The 27,131-nt window shown below is 60.4% G+C and overlaps 2 protein-coding genes across 2 annotated transcripts; one reads left to right on the top strand and one right to left on the bottom strand.

The window, feature by feature from the left end:
- The first annotated feature begins 245 nt into the window (after nt 1-245).
- On the top strand, nt 246-17,369 carry Ttll12 (tubulin tyrosine ligase like 12). Its single transcript, XM_076855456.1, has 14 exons — nt 246-547; nt 3,797-3,966; nt 5,996-6,194; nt 7,081-7,240; nt 7,327-7,460; nt 9,728-9,804; nt 11,094-11,210; nt 11,308-11,502; nt 11,814-11,925; nt 12,646-12,797; nt 13,134-13,215; nt 14,636-14,704; nt 15,208-15,346; nt 15,709-17,369. Exons 1-14 carry the CDS (start codon nt 386-388, stop codon nt 15,858-15,860), a joined length of 1,920 nt encoding a protein of 639 aa, XP_076711571.1. The 5' UTR covers nt 246-385; the 3' UTR covers nt 15,861-17,369.
- Nucleotides 17,370-18,943: 1,574 nt separating this feature from the next.
- On the bottom strand, nt 18,944-27,125 carry Tspo (translocator protein). The gene is made up of 4 exons (XM_076853358.1): nt 27,022-27,125; nt 21,611-21,815; nt 20,067-20,205; nt 18,944-19,348 (listed from the first exon to the last, which is right to left on the bottom strand). The coding sequence occupies exons 2-4, from the start codon at nt 21,790-21,792 to the stop codon at nt 19,160-19,162; spliced, it is 510 nt and encodes a 169-aa protein (XP_076709473.1). The 5' UTR covers nt 21,793-21,815; nt 27,022-27,125; the 3' UTR covers nt 18,944-19,159.
- Between the last annotated feature and the right edge of the window lie 6 nt (nt 27,126-27,131).

Genomic DNA, 27,131 nt, shown 5'->3' with positions numbered 1-27,131 from the left:
ACTTAAAATTCAGGGAAATTAAAAGGATCAGAGAACCCCTCACACCCCGGGGGCTTTGCAAACCAGGCCAGTGCCGCCACCGCCCCACCTGCCCCCGCACGGCCGCCCCTTCCGGTTCTGAACGCGTGGGCGCATAATCCCGCCCTCCCGGCATCCCCTGGGGCCGCCGCTGCCGGAGTGAGAAGAGACACGCCCCCCGGGGCGCGCGCGCCTACGCCAGCAGCTCCGCGGCCCCGTCGTGGACGCACGCGGTCCTCTGGGTCCCGGCCTCGCGCGGGGCGGGGCGGAGCAGAGTGGAGGCGGAGCGGCGGCGGCTTGGCTGGCGGACCGGCCCCGCGGGCGGCGGCTGCACATTTGCGCTGGCTCTGGCTCGGGCCGAGGCGCCATGGAAGCCGAGCCGGGGCCGGAGCGCGGCAGCCCAGGCCGGACACCAGAGGAAGGCGCGCGGGCCCTGGCCGAGTTCGCGGCGCTGCACGGCCCGGCGCTGCGCGCCTCGGGCGTCCCGGAGCGGTACTGGGGCCGCCTGCTGCACAAGCTGGAGCACGAGGTGCGGGCCGGGCGGGGCCCCAGGCCGGGGGAACCCGCCTGCAGTCGGCCCCCGTGGGGCGGCCGGCCGCTCCGGAGTCCGCGGGGAAGCGCGCGGCTGCGGCCGGGCGGAGGGCGGTGGGGCCTGGGCGCGCGGCCGCGATGAGCCGCGGGGTGGAGGGCGGATGCGGTGGGTCGCGTTGAGCGACCTAGACTCTGTCCCTCGGCGATTCAGCAGCGGCTTGGAGTTTGGGGCTAGAGCTCCAGGGAGACATACGCCCCTGTACCCCGACCCTCCAGGCCCAGGCCGGCCAGGGTGGCGCCGGGAACTTAAGGTGGACTAGGGCGTGTGTCGTGTGCCCGGCCCTCGGCAGCCCTGTGAGGAGTAGGACGCCTCGCCCCTTGTACAGATGAGAAAGCTGAGGCTAGGAAGAGACCTGTCAGGCTCAAACCCAGAAGTTGCTCCCAGCCGTGAATTTGTGTAGCTTTAGCTGATGGGTTCATAGAATTCTGTGGTGTTTCTTCATTTGGTTTGGGCACAGATCACCTTCATTTTGCAGAATAAGAATTGAGGCTGTGGAAGATGAAGAAAGAAGGTAAAGGAAAGATGAAGGGTGTAGAGCTTTCTGGATTTTCTCCCTTTTGTGGAGTCAACTCCCATGGGCCTGCCTCTCTAAGCCAAGACTTCAGAGTTCTCCTGCTCCTTCTGGCCCAGAGGCCAGATGGGGCCTTTTCCCCCTGGAGCCAGGCTCCTGCAGGGCACAGCCTCTAGAACCTGGACAGGCTAAGTGGTGCAGGTGACCCGGGCCAGGAACTAGGAGTCCCATGAGCCTGACTGCTGAACAGACCTTGCCCTCTCTCAACAGTTTTTGTCCCTGAGTATTCGTTTCCCCGAAAACTTACGGGTGAGCTGTCCTTTGAATTTTGAATTTGCCCATTTCCTGAGCTAGATATGCAACAGAATCCTCCAAAATACTGGGCAGTGCCAGCAGGCCCCAGCTCCATGGCAGCCCAGAGATCACAAAGGGAAAGGGCAGCAGCTTAGGGCATTGCTGTGATGTTCGGTGGGTTGGGGATGTTGGGTGCATCTTCAGCCTTTGATGTTTTCACCTCAGTGCGGGTTTCAGCCGTAGCCCCATCATAAGTAGAGCATCTGTGCTTGGTGGCAGTGGCACTCCTCTCGGTGCATGTGCTCTGGAACAGGATTTCCTTCCCCCATCACCCTGGCCCTTAATTCTGCCACTGTTTTCTGAGGACTTCCCAGACCTGTGATGGGGATTGAGGCAGGGAGGACCCCGATTTTTAAGGTCCTGTTGTGTTGGATGAAAGGAGGACAATGTGGCAGTGCCCTGGCCCCTGCCCAGCCTGCCTCAGGAGTGGTAGACCCTCACTGGGGCAGGTCCCTCACCATGGGAGCTCTAGCCTCATGTGGAAAGCAGGAGTAGTGGGAAAGGTGCACCTGGCTGACTGGGGACCTGGTGGGGGAGGGGAGGCGAGAGCTGAGAACTAAGCCACCAGTATCCAGTACATAGAAGATGGTCACCAGTGTCATGTCGTTTCTTCCCTGGCCACCCCATTGCTGTGCCCTACCCTGGGGCAGCCAGTGTTTTTCCATTGACCTCCCAAGCTGTTACCAGTAGAGCTGAGTCACCAAGATGCCAGACACAAACCTGCAGCCATTGTCACAGAGTAAGACCAGGTCTGGGGTGGGAGGGAGCATGCCACCAAGACCAGTAGCTGCTGCACACAAGGGCCTCATCCTGTGACCCTAGTGCAACTGCCGACTCCTGCTTGAGCTTTCCACTGGTGACCACTCCCTTTGCTGTCTCCCTAGTGGCCCCTCAAGACCTGTCAAGTGCAGGCTGTGGTCACCTCGTTCCACAGCAAGGGAGAAGCCAAGCCAGAATGGGGGTGGGCCCACTGACCCCCAGAAGGCTGGCGATGGAAGGCTGAGGATTTGGGAGTACTTAGGCGAGCTCCAGCCCCTGTCTTCTTAGCAGAGAGCGAGGTAGTGGCCTTCCCAGGGCTGCGGCCAGCGTTAAAGCAGGACTCAAACCTCTGCCCAGCTCTCTGGGAGCCTCTTCCAGGTGATCTGTCTGCCGCACCCTGCTGGGCCCTTCCTTGCCTTCTCCTGCCAGGAGTTCTTTCCCCCACCTCCCCAGAGCCAGGTCCTTTGGAGTCCACCTCTGTATCTTCACCCAGAAACTTCCTCAGGCTCTGCCGATGCCCACCTGGTACTTGGATGGCCTAGCCCTTCCTCAGCTCTCGGCACCATGCTCATCCTCCGTGACCATGGAGTGCCAGTCCCCACCAGCATCCCAATGCCGCCTGTGCCTGGGTAGCTAGTGAGCTGCCCCTGAGAGGCTAGAGGTTTCACGGAGGACTGGAGTCAAGTCCCCTCTGGGTGTCGGAACTTAATGTGTGCTGTTGATTCCCAAAGTGGTCCTGGAAGATGGGTGGTACCCCTTCACACAAGAGGAGACTGGGTCACAGAGCATGCTGAGACCAAGTGCTCGCAAAACTGTCCTGTGGTCCAGGTTCTGTTCTAAGCCTGTTGGTGTGTGGGTCACCTTACCCTCCCGACACCCCCTTGAGGTGGTCCAGTTGTGTCTGTTGGACAGATGTGTAGGAAGTGGAAGAGCCTCCTGTGCCAAGCTGCAAAGTCTAAAGATACCACCCCCACCCCTATCACTGGCTGGTGGCAGGAGCTAGGACCAGCCTGGCTCCAGGCACAGGAGAAGAGGCCCACTCTACCCTGAGGATGGCGCATACCCCTCTGTTTCCTGTCAGCCCTGGGCTATTGGCTGGTCTGGCCGGGTGACAGGGGGTCTCAGCTACTGTGCGATTACTTCTGGTGAGAGGAAATGCTCCCCAGCTACCAGGACCCTGACCCCCATTCACCTCCAGTGTAACCAGAGCCACCTTCTGCCCTTAGGACCTTATTTTTCCTGGAAAGCAAGAGACCTAAACTAAAGAGCATTCCCCTGTGAACATAGTCCATTTCCAAGAGTGGTGTCCCATGGGGCCAGCGCCTTGGATGATCTCAGCATAGATGATGCCCCTGTGAAGTTCTAGGAGGCCTAATTTCCCCACCTGCCAGGTTTTTGTGGGTAGGTCGGGTAGTATATAGGTCCTATTCCTCAGAGGAGTCAGGTTCATCCTCAAGGCCTTGATGTGGCCCTCAGCGACCCTGTGGCAGCAGTCATGACTGTGGTGAGGGTCGGGGTAGGGTCTCCTGCCCCACACTTGCTGACCCATGCTCTGGCCCCAGGTCTTCGACGCTGGGGAGATGTTCGGGATAATGCAGGTGGAGGAGGTGGAAGAGGAGGAGGATCCAGCTGCCGGGGAGGCGCGAAGGAAGCAGCCCAACCCCGGGAGTGAGCTGTGCTACAAGGTCATCGTGACCAGTGAGAGCGGGCTTCGGGCTGCAGACCCCAACAGGTAGGATCCCAGGCCCATTGGCACCTCCACCTCCGGGGCTCAGCCCACTCTTACAAAGCTTGCACCAAATGTTGGCTGTTGCAAACACTTCGCTTCCTATGTGCCAAGCAGCATCTTGGTCCCAAGACAAGCCAGTGCTGTTCCCACAGGGCTTCACAGTAGTGTCTGTTCCAACATGGTGAAGTCCCGTGAGTGCCTGCCTGTGATCTCACCATTGTCATAGTGGCCCCCTTGCAGGGTGTAAGACTTCAGTTTTGCTGAAGCGTTTGGGCATGGTCACCCAATTGGCTGAGGCTGGGTGCTGCAGGTGCCTGCCTGTTCCTAAGCATGGCTTTTCCTTGGACCTTCTCTTGGAAACAGGAACCTCTGAGACCCAGAGCAGGGCTGGTCCTGCCCATAGCTTCCTGTCTCCCAGGGACCACACAGAGCTATCTCCTGCCAAAGTCCTTGTTGGAATCCTAAACTTGTGCTGGCCCCTAAGGCTTTCAGGGTCTGTCTCCTGCGGAGCTTTTCCCACCTCTTCCACCAGCCCAGCACCCCCACCTATCATGCAGTTGGGCCCAGGCTTGCCTCCTCCCCCAGGGCAGTGCGGTGAGTCAAGCAGCCACCTCAGCTTGGGGCGCACTCAGCCCTCGTCACACACCCCACCTGCAGCAGGCCTGGGAGGGGCTGGGGATCTGGCCTGGGTTTGGAGCCTCAGGTGTAAATTTCAGCTTCAGCTTTCCCCAGTTGCCCAGCCCCAACAAGCTCCTAGGCCCTCTCTTCCTCAGCACCCATTGGGTACAACATCTTGTCATATTGCCCAGGGTCACCCCTGCATCCATCTTCAAGGGCCTAGCTGCGCCCTGTGTTCTGGAGTCTTCAAATCTCTGTCTCTGGATATGTAGCAAACCAAAAATCTAATATAAGCACAGTAAAATAAACTTTCCTGAACTTGCTCTGAACTTAAGGACCAGTGCGTTAGCTGACCCTTTCATTTTAAAGGGGATGGATTCAGCCAGGAACAACCATGCCCATGAGCCACTTGAGTGCTTGGCCCCTCCTAAGCTAATAGGGCCTCAAACCCGGGCAGCCCCGCCCTGGGGGTGGCAAGCAGGCCTGGCCTCAGACCTGCGGGAGAGCACATGCCTGCCATGCTCTTGCAGGAGCTGTGTACTGTGTGCAGGGCTCAGCTCTCCCTCCAGAGGCTGGTGTGCATGGGCACATTCTGTGAGGCAGCTCCTATGCACTCCCACTTGGCCTCCTTATCTTTGTTTTAGATAACCGCCTGCCCCTGTAGGGAGCAAGGTGGGGAGCCCAGGCCTGTCCTCCACCCACTTAGTCCAGCCATGGACTCTTACATGAGTGACCGCTGTTGCTTTTCACCAGCACTCAACCAAGTCAAGAGTGCTGGCTATTTGGAACCTTTTTTTTTTTTTTGCACCGAGGATTGAACCAAGGGGCACTTAACCCACTGAGCCACATCCCCATCCTTTTGTAATATATTTTATTTAGACAGGGTCTTGCTAAGTTGCTTAGGACCTTAGAGATGGCTTTGAACTTGAGATCCTCCTGCCTCAGCCTCCCAAGCTGCTGGGATTACAGGCATGTGCCACCCCACTGGTTCCAGTTAGCACATTTAATTAACAGAATGATGGGTTTCATTGTGGCATGTTTATGTACACAAATAACACTCTAGTCATCCCTTTCTCTTCCCCATCCCTGCCCTCCTATCCCCTTCCTCTCCAGTAGCCTCCCTCATGCTGGATCTCCAGACCCGTGTGGTGCTCACATCCACCTGGTCATGGGAAATGGGGAACCCCAGTGACCTGCATTAGAGTTCAGAGGAGGTGGCTAGCTGGAAGCCGTATACTGGGTGACAGAGCTGGGGTCTTGGCCAAAACCCATCCAAAACCATCTATAACCATGGTGATGGGTTAACTGGGTCTCAGAAGGATGGGTACAGGACCTAGCCCTGGGTGTCTTCTCCCTTCTGGTCCTCCTCTTTCCCTTTTGCCATGCCTGCTCAGCAACTCACGTGTGTCCACAGCATCTTCCTCATCGACCACGCCTGGACATGTCGCGTGGAGCATGCCCGCCGCCAGCTACAGCAGGTGCCAGGGCTGCTGCACCGCATGGCCTCCTTGATGGGCATCGAGTTTCATGGTGAGCTGCCCAGCCCGGAGGCTGTGGCCCTGGTGCTAGAAGATATGTGGAAGTTCAACCAGACCTACCAGGTGGCCCATGGGGTAAGCCAGCCACTGGGTCCCAGGGGAAGGGAGCACAGGCAGGGCCTTTGTGGCCTTTGGCCGTCAGGGCTGGTGGGAGCCCCCACAGTGAACAGGGGTCGGAGGTGGAGGTGGAGGCAGAGGGCCGCATCTGGCAGGGCTGGGTGGGCGGCCCAGGTGTGGAGGAGCTGGGCCTGCCCTGCTAGCAGGCCCAGGGTCTGCCTCTCTGTGGGCTCAGTCCCGGGCCACCTCCTTTGGAAGGGGCATTTTTTCCTGTGGCCTCATCAGGAGAGGCTGACCCCCTTGCTCAGGACCAGTCAAGGCTGGGCCCCAGGTGCTCGCCCAGGCTTGGAGCTCATAGGACCCGGCTCTCGGACCCCTGCACCTGAGCCCAGACAACTGAGCTGCCTCTGCCCTGTTCCCTTCTGTCCTCTGGTTCTGCACCAGCCTTGGGAGGGGAGTCCAGGCCCTCTGACCTGACCTGGGCCTTCACTACCACCTATGGCCTCTCCAGGCCCCAGCCCCTCGCCACTCTTAGTTCAGGAAGTCATGCTTGCTCCTCCTTGGTGCCGCTGCCGCCAGGAAGCCTTCTCTGAACTCAGACTCCCTTCCCCGCCACATGGAAAGTCCAGACTGTCTGCATGGGGATGAGCCAAGTGCCTTTTTACCACACAGGTTGTCACACTGTGTTACATGGGCTCTGTCCTGGTCTACAAGGGCAGGGCCCCTGTCCAGGAGGGACTGAACTGTCCCTCCAGACTCAGGAGAGCTGGGCATAGTAGAAAAGTGACAACTGCAGTCACTCCATGCTTCTGTGGGCTGTGGTGCGCGGGCCGGTGGAGGGCACAGGGCAGAAGGAGCAGGCGGTGGACATGTGGGTGAGGGTTGCCCTGTGCCCTGCCCACAGACAGCCGAGGAAAAGGTGCCGGTGTGGTACATCATGGACGAGTTTGGCTCGCGGATCCAGCACGCAGACGTGCCCAGCTTCGCCACAGCACCCTTCTTCTACATGCCCCAGCAAGTGGCCTACACGCTGCTATGGCCGCTGAGGGACTTGGACACAGGCGGTAAGTCAAAGCCTGCCCACCCTGTAGGACGGGCCTCGGCCAGCCCCTTGACGCCCCCACTGATGGGCACGCGTGTCTTGGCGCAGAGGAGGTGACCCGGGACTTTGCCTACGGAGAGGCAGACCCTCTGATCCGGAAATGCATGCTGCTGCCCTGGGCCCCCACCGACATGTCGGACCTCAGCTCCTCCACGCCCGAGCCGCCCGCCGAGTACTACCAGGTGTGGCCCTGCCTCCACCTCCAACCCATGCCTGTTGGTCTGGTGGCTGCTGGAACGTTCTCCGTCCGTCACCACATGTTACTGAACACTGCCGGGTGCCAGGCACCTAGCTGGTTACTGGGAGCGGGGAGGTGTTTGCGGACATCTGAGACAGGTCTCGCTGGAGCACGAGCAGCCTGCAGCCACATGCTTAAACACTCACTAGGTGATAGGAGCTGGTCCTTACAGGATGTCAGCAGATGCTGCTTGTTACCGAGGGAGGCGTGGGCCTGCTCTGTCCCATGTCTCATCTGGAGAGGTTTCCCTCCTGGGCAAAAGGACACTGGGCTTCCCTGGCTGTCCTCAGGTGACTGGTTCTGGGGCCCTCATGGATTCCAGAATCTCCAGGTGCTCCAGTCCCTATGTCAGGTGGCGTGGTGTTCCCGTAGAACCTACACTTGTCACCTAAGACCGGAAGTGTTGTGTGAACTCTTGTCACGTTATTAGGGACAAGGGAGAGTCCACATATTCAGGACAGATAGAAATTTTTGACTGACCACCTGTTAGTTGAATGTGAGGAAGTAGACCCAGGGATAGGAAGGGCCGACCCCATTCAACATGACGCAGCCCCTCTCCTGCACACGGCAGGCCCTTGTCACTGAAATCAAAGTGATGCTCCGACTGGGCAGCTCCCCGTCAGGCCCCACCAGGATGTCGCTGGCCCACTCGAGCATCGGCCTGGTAGCAGGAGCTCATGCAGGGCCCGATACCAGGGGCTGTGGGATAGGGACTGAGGGTCAGTGAGGCCCGGGGAGGCGGGTCCTACAAGAACACAGTTTCTGCCAGAGCCTCCCTCTGCCTGTGGCCTGCCACCGTGTCCCATCAACTGGATCCAGCACACATGGGAGCTTGAACCTAGCACCACAGGAACTCACTCTCCTGTGTTCCTTACAACCTTACAGTCCTGTTACATCTTCATTTTATTGAGGATGGGGAAATTGAGGCACAGAGAAGTTAATTAACTTGCCAGAGGTCACATAGCTAGTGCAGAGCCTGAATCTGAAACCAAGGGCATGTGTTAGCCCACAGGCAGAGGCCACAGACCTTGCCCCACTGTGTTAGAAGCTGCTGAGCCACACAGACTATGTTGCTTGGTATCTGGGAGGCTGCGGATGGGACTGAACAGGGCAGCTGGTGTTGGAGTGGTCGCTGCTATTGGCAGGGGTGGGCCTGGGCCTGAGCCTAGCAACACCTATGTGGACACCAGTGGTGACCAAATGGCCCCTGCCAAAGGACTGCCCTTGTCTGTCCAGAGGCATGTACATGCCCACGGTGTGCTCAGTGAGCTCGGGCCTGTGAAGCAGGGGACGAGGTGTAAGTCTGCCTTGGGGACAGTTGTGTCCTGGTCTTGGCTGTTAGTGGAAGGCAGATCTTTGCCTGGGGGCTCTGTGCCGAGAGGAGCCAGGGCAGCCCCGCATCTGAGACATCCGTGCTTTCCTGCTGGACTCGGCAAGGTCGGGCCTGTGCCCAGGTTCACTCTGGGTGCTGACTGAGCGGCCTAGACCCTAGCAGCTCACAGCAGCAAACCTGTCACCTCACACAGTTTCCTTGGGCAGGAGTGGCTCAGTGCTGCTTTCAGGCCCGGGCCTCAGGTCCTCTGCACTTGGCATATGGGCCTCTGTGGGCTGCTGAAGCCTTGCCCCACACGGAGACCGACTTCCTTGGAGCTAGTGGCTGAGAGAAAGTGAGGTGGAGCCACAGGGCCTGTGGCCTGGCCGGAGCAGCACACTGTAGCTGCTGCCTTCCCTTTATTAGCAATGGCTCCCCGGGTCCAGCCCACTGAGGCAATGGGACCAAGAGCTGCCTTGTAAAGGGAGTGTCAGCCCCGAGCCCTCCACCCCTTTCCTGAGGCCCAGGTCTGGCTGTGAACCCCTGCCCCGCCTCCCTCCCTAGTTTGTGGGCAGGCTGTAAACCATTGCAGCATATGCTTGGAACAGCCCTGCCCCCTGGAGCCCCCCAGCCCCTCCTAGGACAGGCTTGCCACCCGCTTATCCCCTGTGATCTGGAGAAGATCCTGAGGAGGTTGAAAATGTTTGCCTTGTTCTTTTGACACCAAAGAAGAGCTGCTAGGTACCAAGGGGCCATGAGTTCCAGAATCCCAGGTGGGAGTGGCCAGGGGCAGTGAGTGCCCAGCTCTGCAGGGCCCCACCTCAGGGCCGGGCTGGGAGGCACCTTCTCCTGTTCCCTTCACTAAGGTCTGTTTCTGCCTTTGGTGTGTTTCCTTCTAGGCCATTCTGGAAGAGAACAAGGAGAAATTGCCATTTGCCATCAGCCCTTCAGCCCATCCCCATGACCACGTCTTCAAGTAGGTGCCCCTTCTCTACCCTGGGGCTCCTGGGTTGCCAGCTCCACACTTCAGGCCCAGGCCCAGGCCCAGGCCCAGGCCCCAGAGCACTGCCAGGCTCATGAGCCCCGAGTCCTGGCAGCTTGCTGTCTGCACAGAGATCATAGAGGAGATGCAGCAGGGCAGGGAAGGCCCTGGACTCTCCCTTGGGACTCAGGATGGAAGGAGGCGTGAAAACCCTGGTGGGGTGAGGACACTCCAGGCTGAAGCTGGGGCCACCACCAGTCCCGGCTCAGCCATGCAGAGGCTCCCCCGGGTGTCTGTGTGCATTTGATCTTAGACCTGAACAAAGGCTGGCCACTCCCCAGAATGGGTGCCTGTGCTGACTGAGTGTGCTGGGTGCTGGAAGAGCCACCTGGGCTGCCAGGAGAGGCCCTTCCCAGGGCCTGCAGGTGTAGACTAGTGGATCATAACAACTAAGTGGGCAAGTCCAGGCTGGGCCCTGCAGATAGGTAGCCCTTCCACTTTCTCAGTTTTGGATGGCTGAGCACGCTTGTCTCTCCAGAAAGGTGGGAACAGTCACTCGGCTTACAGGTTAGAAGCAGAAGTACAGGCACCGTGCCCACCTGGTGCTGAGCAAGGCCTGGGCAGGTCCACCTCGGTCAGGACGGATGGGTCTCTGCCTTCATGCAAGCCCCTCCTGGAAACCCCCAGACACCTCCCTGGGCTGCCTAACCTGGTCCAGCCAGAAATGGACAGTACCTGCATTCTGCCCCCACAGAACCTCCAGCCCTTTCCTGAGGACAGAGGCTGCGCTGGCCTTTCCTGAGGCCCCAGTCTGGCTATGACCCCCGCCCCTCCCCTCCTTGGGGCAGAAGCACATGGAGGCCCTGCTTGTGGTCCTCCTGCTCACAGTCACTTCCACCATGTGCCCTGCCTCAGAGCCCTGCCCTCCTGGCTCCCCTGCCCTGTGCTCCTCCCATCTTCACATTCAGCCCAGCAGGGGCTCCAGGACTCTTGTCTTGACCCCACACTGGCCTGCTTGGCCCTCAGCTTCAGAGGAGCATTCTGGGGATATCAGCCCCTCTCGGGGGGCTCTTAGCACGTCCAGGGGAAATTGGCCCGCTCCATCCTCCTTTTCCACATGGAGGAGGCCCAGCCTTCACTCAGAAGGACTATTTCATTCTGAGCACAAACAGGAGGCAGGCCATGTGCCATCCTGCAGTGGGACGTAAGAGCACGGGCTGTCCCCGTGCTTCAGCAGATAGTAGAGGGAGCAGATCTAGACTGTCCTGCCCTCCCTTCCCCAGGGTCCACACAGACGTGCAGCAGGTGCTCAGCCACCTCACCCACCCACGCTTCACCTTCACCCCGAGCGAGGCAGATGCCGACATCCTCTACCACTTCTCCCACTTCAAGGACTACAGGTAGGGTGCCCCCAGCCTCGGTGGGCTCCTGCTCCCCTCCCTCACCCACCCAAGCCCTCCTTCGCCCTGAGACCCCCATTCCTGCTGCCACCTGCAGGAGCCTCAGCCAGGAGCGGCCGCAGGTGCTGCTGAACCAGTTCCCCTGCGAGAACCTGCTGACGGTGAAGGACTGCCTGGCTTCCATTGCACGCCGGGCAGGGGGCCCCGAGGGCCCCCCCTGGTTGCCCCGGACCTTCAACCTGCGCACGGAGCTGCCCCAGTTTGTCAGCTACTTCCAGCAGCGGGAGAGGCGGTAAGCCCCCAGATACGGTTCCTAGAAACAGAGGCCCCTGTGGTGTCCCATCCACACCCGGTGCCTGCGGTTCATTAGCTGAGCACCACCGAGTGCTGATGTGTGCTGACCACAAGCACCCTCACCTCTCTAAGGCCTCTGCACCCAACCTCTGAAAGCTCCCTACTCCTGGGCCTGCCTCCAGTGCCACCTCTGTGACATTCCTAGGGCCCCTTAGGAGATGTTGGCCTCCCCTTCAGTGACCAGGGTCCTGGGGTGCTTGGCTGGGAGAGCAGGCCTCAGGGTGTAGCCTGGCCGTGCCCTCCTTGCAGGGGGGAGGACAACCACTGGATCTGCAAGCCCTGGAACCTGGCCCGCAGCCTGGACACCCACGTCACCAGGAGCCTCCCCAGCATCATCCGGCACCGGGAGAGCACTCCCAAGGTGGGCAGCCTGGCGGAGCTTGAGGGCTGGGACCCCCTTTTGGAAGCCCCGTCCTTCCTTCCACAGCCACTGCCAGTACCAGTAGGGGAGGGCCAGTGTGACTCCAGGTGGGAGCAGCGGAGACCCTCAGTTAGAACTGTCCAGTGTAGCCAGCCACAGCCAGGCGCAATGGCACACTGTAATCCCAGCAGCTCAGGAGGCTGAGGCAGGAGGAACTTGAGTTCAGAGAATTTGCTGCACCACGTAGTATGACAGCCCAGCAGGAGCAGTGGCCAAGCATGGAGCCCCTGGGCCTGTGGTGGCCTCCAGAGGCAGCATAGGGGAGTCATAGGACTGGAGACTCATCCAGGCTGTAGCTGCCGTGGTGGGTCATGCATGTGGCCAGGGCTGGAAGGAGGGGGCTGGAAGGCCCACAGTTGCAGCGTGGGACAGGATGGTAGAGTCTGGGGGAGGATCTGTGTTGTTTCAAACACTGAAACAGAGAGTTTTTTTTCTTTCAACTAAAGTCAAGATGAACATGGAGACACTAGCTGCTGGCTAGAGCAGGGTTTGCAAGGCAGATGTGGGGTAAAGTGCCACTATGACTGGCCTTGGGTGCCAGGTGCAGGGGCCCTCGGTGGGCAGATGGAGGAGCTCGTCCATGGGTGCAGGAGCTCAGGATACTGCGTCCCACCCAGGAGAGGTAAGAGCAGTCAGTGAGCCGGCATCTGTGTCCTCCAGGTGGTATCCAAGTACATCGAAAGCCCCGTCCTGTTCCTTAGAGAAGACGTGGGCAGTGTCAAGTTCGATGTCCGCTATGTGGTGCTGCTGCGTTCTGTGAAGCCGCTGCAGCTGTTCACCTATGACGTGTTCTGGCTACGCTTCTCCAACCGGTAATGGGCTGGCTGGTGAGGGCCAGTGGGGTCTGGGTCCGGGACCTTCCTTTATGGTGGGTCACAAAGCCTGTGCTGGGACTCCCCACACCCACCCAGCCAGCAGCCCCTGGGTATCGGGTGGTGATGACACGCCTTGGTCCTCCTGAGTGACCATGCCTTGGCTGTGACCTGTGACAGGTGACAGCGGGAGAGCCAGGGTACGTCACAGGGAATCTTCACATCATGCTGCCCACCAGCCCCCACCCACTGGTGAGACAGGTGCAGAACTGGGGGCCACTGGGGAGTCGCTGTGCGCTGGGAGCCCACAAGCCGGCCTGTCTGCTTGTCCCCCAGGCCCTTCTCACTTGACGACCTTGACGACTATGAGAAACACTTCACCGTCATGAACTACGAACCAGATGTGGTGCTGAAGCAGGTGGGGCAGCCGTGAGGCACCTGCTGTCCCCTCGGGGTGTCCTGTGTCCCCTCGGGGTGTCCTGTTCTCCCTGCCACCTGAAGTGCGCTGTGCCTTAGGATGTGGGGGCAGGCAGGTGGCCTGTCCCGAGGCCAGTCACAGCAGAGTGGGCCTCAGCAGGCTCCCCCCGGGAAGCTGCCTCGCCTGGAAAGACACAGCTGTCCCTTCAGCACTCTTGAGCACAGGAATGGAGGGGGCCACGGAGGTGTCTGTTGCCTGGCCCCACAGGAGACAGGGCAGCCCCTGCCCCATACCCACCTGGCCCTGCCCCTGCCAGCCTGTGGCCCTTCCTGGAGCCACATCTCCCATCCTCCCTGTGCGTCTGTCCCTCCTGGCACACGGTACATGGCAGTGGGGCTGGGGGTGCTGGCAGGAGGACCAGGCCACAGCATTCACTGCCCCAAAGCTCTCTGCCCTGCCGGCTGGTTGGCAAGAGTTGAAGACAAGCCGTCAGGCGCCCCCAGCTACCTGCCTGCTCCCTCTCCTGAGGCATGACCACCGTCCAGGCACACCTGGACTCCTCAGCATGTGCTCAAGCACGCCCCCCGCATCTCTGCTACCTAGCACCATGCTCCTGGATGGGCTTCACCAAGTGCAGCCCCAGGGCGCTCCGTGGCTTCCTAATTCCCACGGTTATTCATCCGAGCCAAGTGGGGCATTCTTGGAGGCATCCTGCTGACCCTGCCTGGGAGGGACCTGGAGAACGGGAGCTGCTGGGTAGCAGTGCTGGGCTCATGCACACCCGGCCAGGGCCATGTGGCCCTGCTGCTGCTTGTCCCTCTTTCGTCCTTGGTCACGTTGAGGGCCAGTACCCAGAACAGCCATGAGGGCCCCAGAACGTGGTTGGTGCTGAGTCCCTTCTCTCTGCATTGTGAGGGGGTCATCTCCAGAAGCCCTATGCACAAGAACTCGTGTCCTGTCCATGTGCTGGGCTTCCTTGGGGCTCGCCCTGTCTTGCCCTTCTCTGGAAGAAATCCGAGCCAGCTTATTCAGGCCCTTCTTGGGGTAGAGCCTTGGTCTGGTAGAGATCTTGCTGTTTTTCAATAGTGCAGGGTCACAGGTAGGGCTCTGAAGACTGGGTCCAGGCTCTGTGTCAGGTGGGCTGTCCTGGTCTGGGTGCTGAGCCGCCCTGACCCTGCTGCCTGACTCAGCCTCCCGACAGTCTTGAAATCAGCTTGCTGTGTAGGTGTGTTCCCCGTCACAGGAGGAGACAGGCTCGGAGGTTGACATGCTTTGCCAGAGTCTCACAGAAGCCAGAGTTTAAACCCTGTCTCTTTTCCCCTTTGTAACCTGGGGGGCTTGTGTCACATGCTGTCCTGCAGTGCTGTCCTCCTATTGCCCCAGCAAAGCAAGAGTGACCGCCTGGCCCTGTGTGTTGCAGGTACACTACAATGAGTTCATCCCTGAGTTTGAGAAGCAATACCCAGAGTTCCCCTGGAGTGGTGTCCAGGTGAGTCCCAAGCTCCACTGGGGGCGGGGCCAGGCTGCACACTTGCAGGAACCACCCCTCACACTCTGGGACTGGGTGGCTCTGAGCACGTGGGTCAGCCAGAGGGCAACAGGTTCCATCTGCTCCAGTGACCTGAGTCCCCTGGAGACAGGCTGGGCCTGTGAGTCCCTGGTGAGCCACGGGGGTGCTAGGGCAGGAAATGGGACAGGTTTGCTGAAAGTGGACCTGGGGGCTGAGGTATAGCTCTGGGGTAGCACATTTGCCTGGAATGTGCAAGTTCCTGGGTTTGATCCCCAACACCAGAAATAAAGTAGACTCCCAGAGAAGGGAAACGTCAGGTAGAGGTGACATGGATAGGTCCAGAGACAAAGGGTGTAGGGGGTGTTGACTTGGGCCATTTCAGGGCTAGGGTTCAGGCAGGGACAGTGAATTGAGGCAGCTCTGGGAGTCCAGTCCCGGCATTAGGACCAACAGGCCCCTTGACTCACCCTCCCTGACTCTAGGCTGAGATCTTCCGGGCCATCACGGAGCTGTTCCAGGTGGCATGTGCCAAGCCACCACCCCAGGGCCTCTGCGACTACCCCGCATCCCGGGCCGTGTACGCCGTTGACCTCATGCTGAAGTGGGACAGCCGCCCCGATGGTGAGGGACCGCCCAGGCGCCCTGAGCTGGAATGAGCCAGGAGGTCTAGACTGAGCGGCCTTGGCCCTCTGGAGGGGGGACACCTGCCATGCAGAGGGCACAGGGAGACTGGCAGAGGGAGCCCCTGTCTCCCTGGCCCCAGCCAGGCCCTCTTGGTGACAGCCCACCTTGCAGCACTGCCTTCTCTTCCCCTCTGGGCTGAACTCAGCGTCTGCCCTTGCTGTGATGCACTCTCGTCCCTGGGGCTACGGTCTGCTCCTGCCTGGCCATGGGGGGCAGGTGGCAGTCCAGGCCAGCCTGCAGAACCAGGAGACTTATTTCCAGGTCCCCACCCCCTTCTCACCTGCTTCCCTCATCCCCAGGAAAGCGGGTGATGCAGCCCCAGATCCTGGAGGTGAACTTCAACCCAGACTGTGAGCGAGCCTGCAGGTACCACCCCAGCTTCTTCAACGATGTCTTCAGCACCCTGTTTCTGGACCAGCCCAGCAATTGCCATGTCACCCGCCTCGTCTAGGGCCTCCCACCTGTTCTTGCTGGCCAGGTTGGTGCCTCAGTTCTCTGAGCTCCTCCTGCCAAGACCCTGACCTGCCATCTCCTCTTCTCCAGTCCCTGACCAAATCATAGCCTCAGCCCAAATCCTCTGCCTTCCCGGCCCTGTCCCTGAATCACCCGCTGGGATTGAGGGTCCTCCTCTCTGCTGTGGGTCAGTGAGGACACCACTGGGGCCAAGTGGTACCCCAGCTCCCTCTACACCTCTCACCACTGACTGCATGAGTGAGTCCCCAACTTTACCAAGGGCTTTGTTCCTGGCACCCGGAGAGTCTGGATCTTGGGCTGCTGTTTCCAGAGGTTAGGGGACAAGGGTTCCTTAGAAATGGGGCTCTGAGGGAAGTGTTTGGGAACTCTGCATAGAATGAGGCCTTGTTGGGTCTCTTTCCACAGTGTGCCCTCTTGCCTCATGGCTCCCCCAAGCGGGGTGACAGATGCCCCAGAAAGCCTGGGAAACCCTAGCCACCAGCCACACTCCAGCCCCCACCAGCAGACCTCTGCCCACTGCCAGGCAGGAGGGCCGGCTTCTCCCTTCTCATGTTTGAGAGTGGCCTGTCCTCTGGAAAGTTGGCCTACTCGAGTTCCCACCAGGGCCCACCCCCTGCTCACCAGGCACATCGCCACCCTCTGAGATGGGCTAAGGTGCTCTGGAGAGGGTCTCAAGAACGAGTGTGGGTGGCAGAGCACCAGGCAGGAGTGGCTGAGAAATGGTCATGGCTAGCAAGGTGATTCCAAGGAGGACCTCAGTTCAAGACAGGTGCTGTTGTCACTAAGGTCCAGAGTCAAAGCGTTGGCATTTTGTTTTTTAACTTATGGGAGGAAAATGTAAAACTTTAGTTCTTTCCTGGTTTTTTCTGGGATTTGTGGTCACGTGCCAGTGTTCCTTTGTTTCATGGTCTTGGAGTGTTGTTCTGTGGTCCTGAGGATGGAACCCAGGGCTTCTCACTTGCTAGACAAGTGCTGTACCACTGAGCTACATCCCCAGCCCTTTTTTATTTTGGGACAGGATCTCACTAAGTTGCTCAGGCTGGCCTTGAACTTGTGATTCTCCTGCCTCAGCCACTCAGTAGCTGGATCACAGATGTGTGCCCAGCAGCTGCCAATGGTTCTGGTGTAGCTGCAGTGCAGTGGGCAAGTCTGTGTCCAGGTAGGCAAGAGCTGCTTCCAGAACTTTCCAGCACACAGGAGGACAGGACAGGGATCGTGTTGTCTGTTTCATTTTTGAAGCCAAAAGCAATTCTTTTCATAACAAAACTGGGTGTGATTATGCCCACCATCTGTCTCCAGGCACATGGACCACCTCTTTGACTCGCCTCACCCTTTAGCTGGACATGGCCCTCCCTCTGCCCAGCAGGGCCATGGCTGTGGAGGGCAGGGTTGATGCTGCCTTTGGTTTCCTCACCTGGAGGGTAGGCTGCTGGCCTCCCAGCTGTCACCCTGCTTAATTTGTACTGCAATAAAGTATGACTTCTTCTTTGATGGCTACTGCTTTCTCTGGGGTCCTGGAAGCACGGGCCTAGCCTGGTGTGGCAGCTGTGTCCCCTAGAGTCAAGACTGTAACAGGGTGTGGGTAAAGCTAAGACTGCGTCCAGACCTCCGGGTCCTGACAGGTGGCACTCTTGCTGGCTCCGGGTTCACCTAAAACCTGTGGCACAGTGGGCAGGGGTGGTCTCTGAAATCAAGTCCATGTGTCCCCTGAGAAATAGTGACCAAGCACACTTTTCTGTTTCTAGATGTCTATGCAAACAACCCCCAAGCAAGGCCACCAGCAGGGACTCCATGTCCCAGCTGAGGCACTGCCATGGAGATGGTGCTGGTCCCACGGAATGCTTTCTCCTAGTGCTCAGTGGCACCCTAGTCAGCCTTTTTTAGGAATTCGTTGAGGGCCAGAATATGTCAGTGCTGAGCACGTGGAGTTGCTGGAGAGGCCTGGTAGTGGTGGCCTGTACCACAGACCTTCAGGGCGGTACCGAGGAAGTCCCAGAGGTCCCTCTGCATGCTATTGGTGGAGTCAGCATGGTGGCGCTCTGGCTGTGTGGGATGCCCACAGTAGTACAGCAGAGGCCTGTCACCCTAGTCCCGAGTACCTGACCACAAGTGTCTGATGGACCCGGGGGTCATCAATCACTGGGGCTTCCATGCGGACAGCAGCTGGCCAGGCCCTCTGGCTGTGCAAAGGCCTAGTTTGATGCCCTGCTATCAAGGCTCTGCCCCTTCTGAGCCTGGGCTGAAGAGCCTTTGGGCTCCTGCAGGGCACCAGCACGTTCCTTGCCCCCTTCCTTGGCAGGCTTGGGAGGTCCCCGCTGTGCCAGGAGAGCACAGCCTGGGATCCCGGCCCATCCCCTGAGACAGGGAGCCCTGTCACATCTGCGGGGTTTCCCAATGCAGTCCTGCTGACTTAACATCAAGAGCCAAAACCAAAAAGGCCCTGCTCTCAGGTCTGGCCCTGGGGAGCCCTCACAGTCAGGTGTTGGGAGGCTGCCGCCAGGCTGTAGTACCTAGTGGCAGGAGAGGTAAGCCCTTCCCGAGGCCGTGGCTCATGTACCACACTGTCCAGTCTCAGTACTCCAGACAGCTGCCTGGACAGGTCAAGGTCACTGACTTGGAAGCCTGGGGTGCAGGGACACCTCCAAATCCAGGTGGGTCTGGGCCAGCAGAAAGCCTGGTTTGCTGGGGTTGGCCTGGTCCCCGCCCCCATCCTGCCAACAGAGTATTTCAGGGCCACCCGGAGGGGAGAAGCTGGTGCCAAGCAGGTCAACTGGCATTCCCAGCCCTGCCAGTGTTGTCCTAGGCAAAGCTGGTTGAGGACCCAGGCAGGGCCAGCATGGGACGCTGGGCCTGGGCTCAGCATCATGGGAGCTGTGGGAGCTCACTTCCTCAGGGCATGACCCACCCACCCTCAGGGTCTGGAGGGTCCCAAGAGGATGCTGAAGCCTGGCTGGTACAGTCTCACCTGATTGTGCAGCCCAGAGCCACCCACAGTGACATCTTGTGTATCACAGCCCATCCCCTCCCCACAGTCAGGGGTCCCACAAAGGCCACCATGTGGAAGGTTAAGAACTTTACTCGGCTTGTCAAGCCCTGTGCTCTGAGGGCGCAGCGGAAAGCGCAGGACACTGCCCCGGAGGTGGCTGGGCTTGGACCACCCCTAGAGCCGCTGGTGACCCCTAGGCTGAGACCCAGACAGACCAGCAGGCCCATGTAGTGGCCACGCCACCAGGGGCACCTGACAGGCAGCAGGGCAGTTCTCAGCAGGCTAGCGCCTCACTCCTGGAGCCGCCCACCACCACGGCGGCCCTGGTTGTCCCGCCACACGCAGTAGTTGAGCGTGGTTGCGAAGGCCAGCCAGGCCAGGTAAGGGTAGAGCAGGCGGGCGGCGGGCGGGCTCACCCGGTGCCAGGCCACGGTGGTGGCTGTCGCCGCCCCGCTGATGAGCAGGAGGTCCACCAGGGCCTGCAAAGACAGGGACAGGGTGGCCTGAGGCTCCACAGCCAGAGCGTGTCCCAACAGACCCTCCAAGCTGGCCCTAGGAGTCAGCCTGTCTCAGACCCGGCCCACCCCTTGTCCAGGCCACGCCCCTCCTGCTACCCACCATTCCTGCCTGGCCCGCCCTGAGGGGGGTGGGGTGGGGTAGGTGACAGCACCCTAAGGGGACACAAAGTTCAAGGGGGGTAGAGGCTGGGAGCCTCCAGCCTCCACTGAGGGCTGCCCTGGCCTCCGGCATTTCTGCAAGGCTCCAACAAACGCCCTGTCCCTGTGCAGCGCTGTCCCTGAGGTGGCCCCGAGGGGCCAGACTTCCGGGGGGATTTCACTTCTCAGCAGAGCCTTTCGGAGCAGGGCTGGGGCTGGGGGGCCCAGCGTGGGCGCCTGCCTGGCTCCCTCCCAGCACTGCGGGAAGAGCCGCTGCCATTGGGAAGCACCAGGCCTAATGGGGGCTTTCCTCCAGGACCACCCCGAGCCCCAGCTGGCACCTGACCCCCCTCAACAGGGCCTGCAGGGCTCCCTTCTTCATGGGTGGAGCATCAGCCCATGGGAGGCCCCGGGCAGGGGTCCTCCAAGAGCTAAGCCCACAGACCCCCGCCCCCCAAACTCCACCAGTCTGGAGGGGATGTCCCGAGTGCTCAGAGTGTCATCTCCAGGGACCAGGGAGGAAGGCCAAAGGTACACTTACCCAGCCCATTTGTCGGGCACCAAAGAAGATGGGGGGCCATGCCCAGTTCAGGGCCAGCTGCCCAGCGTAGAGGCCCAGGGGGACCACAGCCTCATCTGTGAAGCCCCCCAGCTCTTTCCAGACCATGTAGGAGCCGTACCTAAAACAGAGGCTTCTGGTCAGGACCTCACTGACCTCCCAGATGACAGTGATAGCTTGGGCATACCCTGCCACTGACTTCTGTGTAACCTCAGGGAAACTGCTTAACCTCTCTGGGCCTTTGTTCCTCAGAGGATTGCTGTGGGGATTCAGGTCAACACTTAGTGCAGAACCTGGCATGAGGGACTCTCAATAATTACTTGGCACTGTCACCTTCCATGCCATGAAGGAGAAGCACATGGGCTGAGTGGGTGCAGAGGAAGCTCTTAAGCTAGCCAGGGGCAGCACAGAGGATGGGCCTTTTGGGCAGGCCTTAGAGGATGAGGCTTTGCAGGGGAGGAGACTGGACATGCAAAGGCCCTGAGGCAGGTGTGAGCCTAGTCTGTGTGCCTGCAGGGTGGGGTCTGGGGCCCAGGGAGGGCAGATGGCAACCTAGTGGCAGGGGCCACAGGGACAACAGTCACATGCCACACCTGCAGGCCCTGCCCTAGCACTTCCCCGGCACTGGCCCATTTCATCCTCAGGACATTGCTGTTTGGTGGCAGTGTCATCCCCCCACTACACATCAGGAAACTGAGGTTCAGGTAGAGGACGGATCTCTCGCAGGCACTGGGGGACAGCGCAGCAGGCGGCCATGGGGAGCCATGGGGTTGAGGGGCTGGGCCAGGTCCATGCTGCATTTGGATCTCCAAGGTTGGAGGTGGGTCAAGGGCTGGGGGAGCCCCAGGAACTGGAGCCAGGATGGGGCAGGGGAGAGCAGAGACCCAGAAAGTCCTCAGAACCCGGCCCACTGGCCTTGAGGACCCTGGTGACACCCAGATTCAGGGTCATATTCCCATCAGAATCCCTGACACTGGCCTGGCCTCTGCTACCTGCCTTGTGTACCTGGTGCCTGCAGGCCCATCCTGTGCTGGGAGGGCGCAGCTGGGATGCAAGGAACATTCCAGAAAGAGCAGGGAGCCATTGGGGCCTCCAGAGGACGCTCTTCCCCACCCACCACTTTCTTCCCTCTTCAGAGGACTCTCAGGCCTGGGGGGAGCTCCTGAGGGGATCCCCACTTACGAGCCTGTGTTCTTGGGCAGTCCCTGGTCAAAAGGAGGATTCTAGAAATCAATTTGGATAGTGCCTGGCACCGGGCAGCTCAAAGGGAGCTGCCATCATGGCTGCTGTGGGCCACCAGAGAAAAGCACCTGCCACCTGACCCAGCTGGCCTTTATACACTGCAGCGGCCCAGACAGGGGTGGCAGGGCCTGGGCGCCGTGGGGCCAGCCGCGGGCCACCCTCCCAGGGAGCCCAGGAGAGGGAAGCTCCTTGTGCAACCCGCAGGCCTGAGGCTCCCCTCCCTGCTCCCCTGCTGGGAAAGGGCCATCCTCTGAAGGGGAGATGCCCCCCAGCCGCACACCTACCCCATGGCTGAGTAGAGGGTGCCCCAGACGGGAGCCAGCGCCCAGCGGGGCGGGTGCCACAAGGGCTTCTGCAGGGTGGCATGCCAGCGGAGGCCCTCCCCACGCACAAAGTAGGAGCCAGCAAAGCCCCCCAGGCTGGGCAGCAGTGTGAAGCCCACGGCGGGCACCCAGGGTGGAGCCATGGCTGCTGCTCTTCCAGAAAGCTCTGAAAGAGAACACAGTTCTGGGGTGAGAGCGGTCCACTCCGAGGAGCCCGGGTCAGCCGACCTTCTGCAGGGTCTGTGGCGTCCCGGCTACGCGATCCTCCATCGGTGTCAGTGCGGTTCAGAGGCGGTGGGGCCGAAGGCTGAGGCCAGGCCAGGCCAGCACCGAGCCACCTCCCAGCCCTTCTCCTCTATTTCTATTTTGAGACAGGGTCTCATACTAATTTGCAGAGGACCCCACTAAGTTGCCCAGACTGGCCTCAAATCGGTGATCCTCCAGCCTCAGTCTCCTAAATTGCTGAGATGACAGGCCTGGGCCTCTGTACCCAGCTCAGGTGGACCTGTCTCCACCTGAACTTATGTTCCCACCCAGAAGCCCCCAGCTGGCCAGGGGCTCTCAGGGGCCCCCTCTCCCTCAGGCTTCCCCTTAGCCACTGGCCAGCTTTCAGGGTCTCCTTCCTCTCAACCTTGATCCCGGGTCTCGGGCAGGGACCTCTCCCCTCCACCTTGATCAAAGCCAGTTCGGGTCCCCCGCACCAGGAAGGCCTCTAGGTCTGCCTCCTCCTGGGCGGGAGCCCACCGGGGCCCCCGGGAGGCAGAGCTTCCGTCCTGCCCCTCACAGCGTACCCCTCTCACTCAGGAGCTGGCGGCAAACGGCGGGGCTCCCCCACACCTCTCCTTCCCACAGCCTCACTAGGACCTCAGCAAATCACTGACTCTCTGGGCCTCCGTTTCCCACTCCGTAGACAGGACATTGGCACTGCCCACCGTGGGCCCCGTCCAGTGGGCAGCACCAGGGAGTGGCTCTGTATACAGATGTCTCCCCACCCAAAGGGCCCACCCTCAAGCCACTGCCCCTTTGCTTGTGTACAAGAGATATAAAGTAGGCTGCCCTGCGTCACACCAAAGCCTGCCCAGGGCACAGTGCTGCTCCCACCCTGATACTCAGGACTGAGGGTGGCGAGGGTTCAAGGCTGGGGAGATCCCGGCCCACTCCTGGCCTCTCAGGCCAGATACTGCCACCCTGAGGGCCACAGTCCCTCCCTCTTTGGCAGGGGCAGAGGGAGCTGGCAGGCCGTGCCCCCTTGCTCAGCCCTGGGCTGAGGACCTACTGGCATCCAGCACTTTGCAGGGCTTGCAGCTGGGAGCCAGCGAGGCAGCAGGGAGCAGGGGATGGGATTCAGGGGTCTGGATGGGGTTGAGGAGCTCAGCCCTCAGAAAGGGCAGCACTGACTGTGGCCAGGAAAGAGAGGCTACAGGAAGGACAGTGAGCCCTTCCTGCAAAGGGGCACCAGAGGGACAGGCAGCATGTGGGGAGGAGGAGGTGGCCCACGTGGGCTGCAGGTGAGGGAGGGCAAGAGGGCGAGGTGGCAAGGGGCTGCAGGGTGGCTGGTAGGGGGAGTGCCTGACCAGGGCTCCGGAGCTCAGTGAATATGGAAGCAACCTCAGTGCCCAACAACTGGGGACTCAGAGACTGGTCAACCCTCAAGTCAAGCTCTGGAGGACCTTTTATTTCACTGACTTTACCTTATTTATTTATCAGGGATAGGGAGGGCCTCGAGCATGTCAGGCTAGAGCTCCACCACTGAGTGACATCCTGGCCCTTCTGAATGACCCCAGCAAAGAAGGCAGAACATGACCCTGGCTGCAGGAGGACCCAACTGTGGCAAATAGTAACAATGACATAGACACCCACTGCTTAAATTTAACAAATGCATTAAGACAATGTCAGAGGTCATCGGCATGCTGACCGGTCCTGGGAATGGCCACCTGCCAGGCCTGGCAAAGCTCGCACTGAACTAGCATCCTCCAGCCCTTGCCCGAAAGGGAGCCAGGCCACTGGGTCCCTGTCGAGGAAGCCCCGAGGCACAGAGCTGTGGAGGCTTGTGGCCAAGGCAGTCACCAGCCTGGCTCACCACTGTATCACCTCAAACAAGCTGGCCACCTCAGCGGCTGCTTGGCTCTGCAGTGGGTCATGACCCCTGCTCTGCCTGCTTCATAAATGCCCCAGCAAAGTGACAGTATGTGGGGACCACAATAAGCCCTGTTCCGTACATCCAGACTCCCCTGGAACTCAGCCCCCTGGGCACACAGCGGGCCTCAGACAGGGGAAGCAGGCGGGGAGGGGCGGGGCTGCCAAGGCTGGAATGGAGCTGCCCAACCTCAGGTCTCCTCGTGGTGACCCGGTGCCTCTTCCCAGGTGCACCCAGGTTAGGTCCACTCTGCCCCCAACTCAGGGCCTCCCCCTCTCACAGTCCTTTCCATAAAGGTTAAAGCCGCCACTATAAGACAGATGGACGTCAAGACCCCTTGATCCACCCTCAGAAGTAGGCACACTTCTGCCCCCAACACTAACTGCCCGCCCCAAGCCCGAGGAAAACCAGGGGATCCTGCAGAGGCACATTCTAAGCACAGGGGACCCGCACTCTGTACCCCACAAAGGGCCACAGTCACGAAGGGCAAAGTCAGACACAGAGGGTGTGTCAAGCACAGTAGGGGTCCAACTCTGTGCCTGGAGGGCCATCATCACATGTTCAAAGCCAGCCTCGGCAACTGAGGGAGGCTCTAAGCAATTTAGCAAGACCCTGTCCCAAAATAAAAAATAAAAAGGGGCTGGGATGTGGCTCAGTGGTTAAATACCCCTGGGTTCAATCTCTAATATCATTAAAAAAAAAAAAAGAAAGAAAGAAAGAAAAGGCAGCAGCATCCCAGTCTGGATGCCCCACGCTGCCCTCTGTTAACAGTCAGCCCCTCCTGCAGGTCAGCCCCGACACTTAGACCATCCTGCTCCACCTGCTGCCAACCCCCAGCCTCCGTGCTCCTGCCCCGAGGCCTCCCGGGCTCCTGCAGGCTAGTTTTTCTTAATTGAGGTGAAATTCACCAATTTAAGATCAACCAGAGGAAAGCGCAGGATTCAGTGGCCTTTGGCATAATCCCAGAAAGTTCCCAAACATCCTCATCACTCCCTGCCCCTGCCCTGAGGCCCTGGCACCCAGCGATGGTCTGTCCCGGACACCTGATGGCCACAGGATCCTGCAGCATGTGACCTCTGAGTCTGACTAGGGGTCTGTCCACCCTAACCAGGTGGCAGCACTTCTCCCTGCAATTCTGTGGACAGAGACCCTCCTGTCGCCCTGCCACAGCACCCAGTGGGGCCAGGCAATCCCCAGACAGGACTGGCTGTGGATGCCCCTGCCAACCCACCTTAGAGCCCACCACTCAAGACCCCATGTACAAAATAAGCCAAGGCCAGGCAGCAGGTGGCCTTCCAAAGGCCCCAGAGGACAGGATCTCTAATTGGGGTCCACAGATGGGGGGATGAGCCCCAGGCTCCCACCCCACTGTCTAGCTGCCCCCACAAGGGCCACACTGTGTTTATGCTCGACAGGCCCCAGGGTATCAGAGGACCTGCCCTTGCCCTGCCCAAGATCAGGCGCCCCGTGTGGAGAGAGCCAGGCCCAGGACGGTTCCTGGGGCCTCTTGGGGACTGCCAGCTTCTGACTCACACCTGCCTGGGGGGACAGGCAACGGTGGGTGGTGCCCACCAGGCTGAGTCACCCTGGGCTGGGCTGGGCTGGCCAGAAATCAGCTCTGGGATGGGGCCCAGTGGAGGGCTAGGGAGGGCAAGGTAAACCCCTGGCAGGAACCGGATCTGCTCCGGGCCTCGGCGGCCTCCTAGGTCAGGGGGCATTTTCTGCCCTGCCCACTCCAGGGTTCCTGGGAGGCCCAGGGGAAGGAAGAGCAGGGCAGCAGGACCTCCCTGGAAACTCCAGAGGAGTGAGGGGCCCTGGGCATCCCTGTGGGGGCTGCCCGCCCCACTTCCTGCAAGTAAAGAAGTGGCCTCCAGGTTCAAACCCAGTAAGACCACAGCAGTCAAAAAATCCCTGGACTCTCCTAAGACCTGGGGCCACTCACCAGGAGCACCCCAGGCAAAGCAGAGGACCCAGGACCTGGGCAGGGGCAGTTGCAGGCCTTGCTCAACTCTGGCTACCCACAGGCCTCCCCAGCAGCCGCAGGGCGGGGTCATCTGCCTCTGAGGCTCACAGCTGCTTGGCCCCCAGGGGCGTCTCACTACTGGTCCCACTTTGCAGATGAAGAAGCTGAGCCTCGAAGTCACAGAATAGTCTAGGACTGTGTGACTCCAAAGCCCAGTGCGGCCCTCCCCCAAGCTCTGGGCCCCATGGCCACTCGCAGTGCCTATGTCATGTCCCCCGAGTCGGCTAAAGGCAGGATCCCGCTGCCATCTTCACAGGATCAGGAGGTTCTCAGGGCCAATAGCATCACTGGCTCCGGCCACAGTGCCAACGTCCCAGCTTCTGGGAAGGCTAAGTAGGGGATGTGAACTCTCCCCAACTGGGGTGGCACCCAGGACCTCCTGTTCTGGTGACACCTCACTTCTGGCCTGGAGACCAGACAGCTCCTGGGCCTCAATTCCTGAGCCTCTGTGTCCCCACCAGTGAAATGCCTGGGCTACCTCCTGTGCTGAGGCCTCCTTGGACAGTGACCCAGAACAGAACCGAGTGGACCTTTTCTGTCCCATCGCAATGTCCCCGACCCCCCAACCTGGCCCTGTGCCCAGCTCCCCTGCCTGGTCTGCCCTGAAGCCATAGCTCTCCTGGGGACTAGATTCTTAGAGTCAAGGCTAATCCTCAGCATTTGTGAACTTTTTCATTGTGAAAGTGACCGGTGTGTCAAGCAACAGGCCTAGAAGCCCCGCAGCCAGCTGGCCACGGGGAGGTTGGAGCTGGGGAAAGGGACTTTATGGAGAGTGACCCATTTTTCAAACAAAGAGTGCACCCAGGCACGGCTTGCACGACCAAAAGTTCAGTGCAAGAAGGGAAACAGAACCCCCAAATCCAATTCATGGGAAAGCGGGGTGTGCACAGTGTAAAGGTGGCTGGGCCCGCGGCTCACCGCCCCCAGGGGCCCTGGTCCAGGTGACCCGTACAGTCCGGGCCGCGGGCACAGGCGCGCAGAGGCGGCGCCGGGAACCAGACCCGCGGACCTCGGGCTGCCCGCTCCCCTCGCGGCCGTCAGCCTGTCCTGCTGCTCCGCCGGGAGTCCCCTCGGGCCTCCCGGAGAGGCGCTGCCCCTGCCCGGCGCCCGTCCCCTGGAGTCCCGCCTCGGTTCCCCTCGCAGCGCGCGGGCGGGACACCCACGGGGTCCGCGCGCCGGGACCCCCGCCCGCCGCCCCTCCGCCCCACTCACCCGCGGGCGGCGCGGGCTCCTCCCGGAAGGACGCTGCGCGGCGAGGCGGCGGCTGCTGGCTCCACCCCGTCCCGCCTGGCCTTGGCCTTGGCCTGGCCTGTCGCCCGCCC

This window comes from Callospermophilus lateralis, chromosome 4 (assembly GCF_048772815.1).
Source record: "Callospermophilus lateralis isolate mCalLat2 chromosome 4, mCalLat2.hap1, whole genome shotgun sequence".
NCBI classification, from domain to species: Eukaryota; Metazoa; Chordata; class Mammalia; order Rodentia; family Sciuridae; genus Callospermophilus; species Callospermophilus lateralis.
The sequence above is the reverse complement of the archived record's forward strand: the minus strand, read 5'-3'. Positions and strand labels throughout refer to the sequence as shown.

Coding starts and splice junctions, on each gene's coding strand:
- Ttll12 (XM_076855456.1), top strand. CDS start 386: ATGGAAGCCGAGCCGGGGCCGGAGCGCGGCAGCCCAGGCCGGACACCA. Junction 11,503..11,813: donor TTCCAGCAGCGGGAGAGGCG/GTAAGCCCCCAG, acceptor CCCTCCTTGCAG/GGGGGAGGACAACCACTGGA. Junction 14,705..15,207: donor TCCCCTGGAGTGGTGTCCAG/GTGAGTCCCAAG, acceptor CCCTGACTCTAG/GCTGAGATCTTCCGGGCCAT.
- Tspo (XM_076853358.1), bottom strand. CDS start 21,792: ATGGCTCCACCCTGGGTGCCCGCCGTGGGCTTCACACTGCTGCCCAGC. Junction 20,206..21,610: donor ACCCTCTACTCAGCCATGGG/GTAGGTGTGCGG, acceptor CCTCTGTTTTAG/GTACGGCTCCTACATGGTCT. Junction 19,349..20,066: donor GTGCCCGACAAATGGGCTGG/GTAAGTGTACCT, acceptor CTGTCTTTGCAG/GCCCTGGTGGACCTCCTGCT.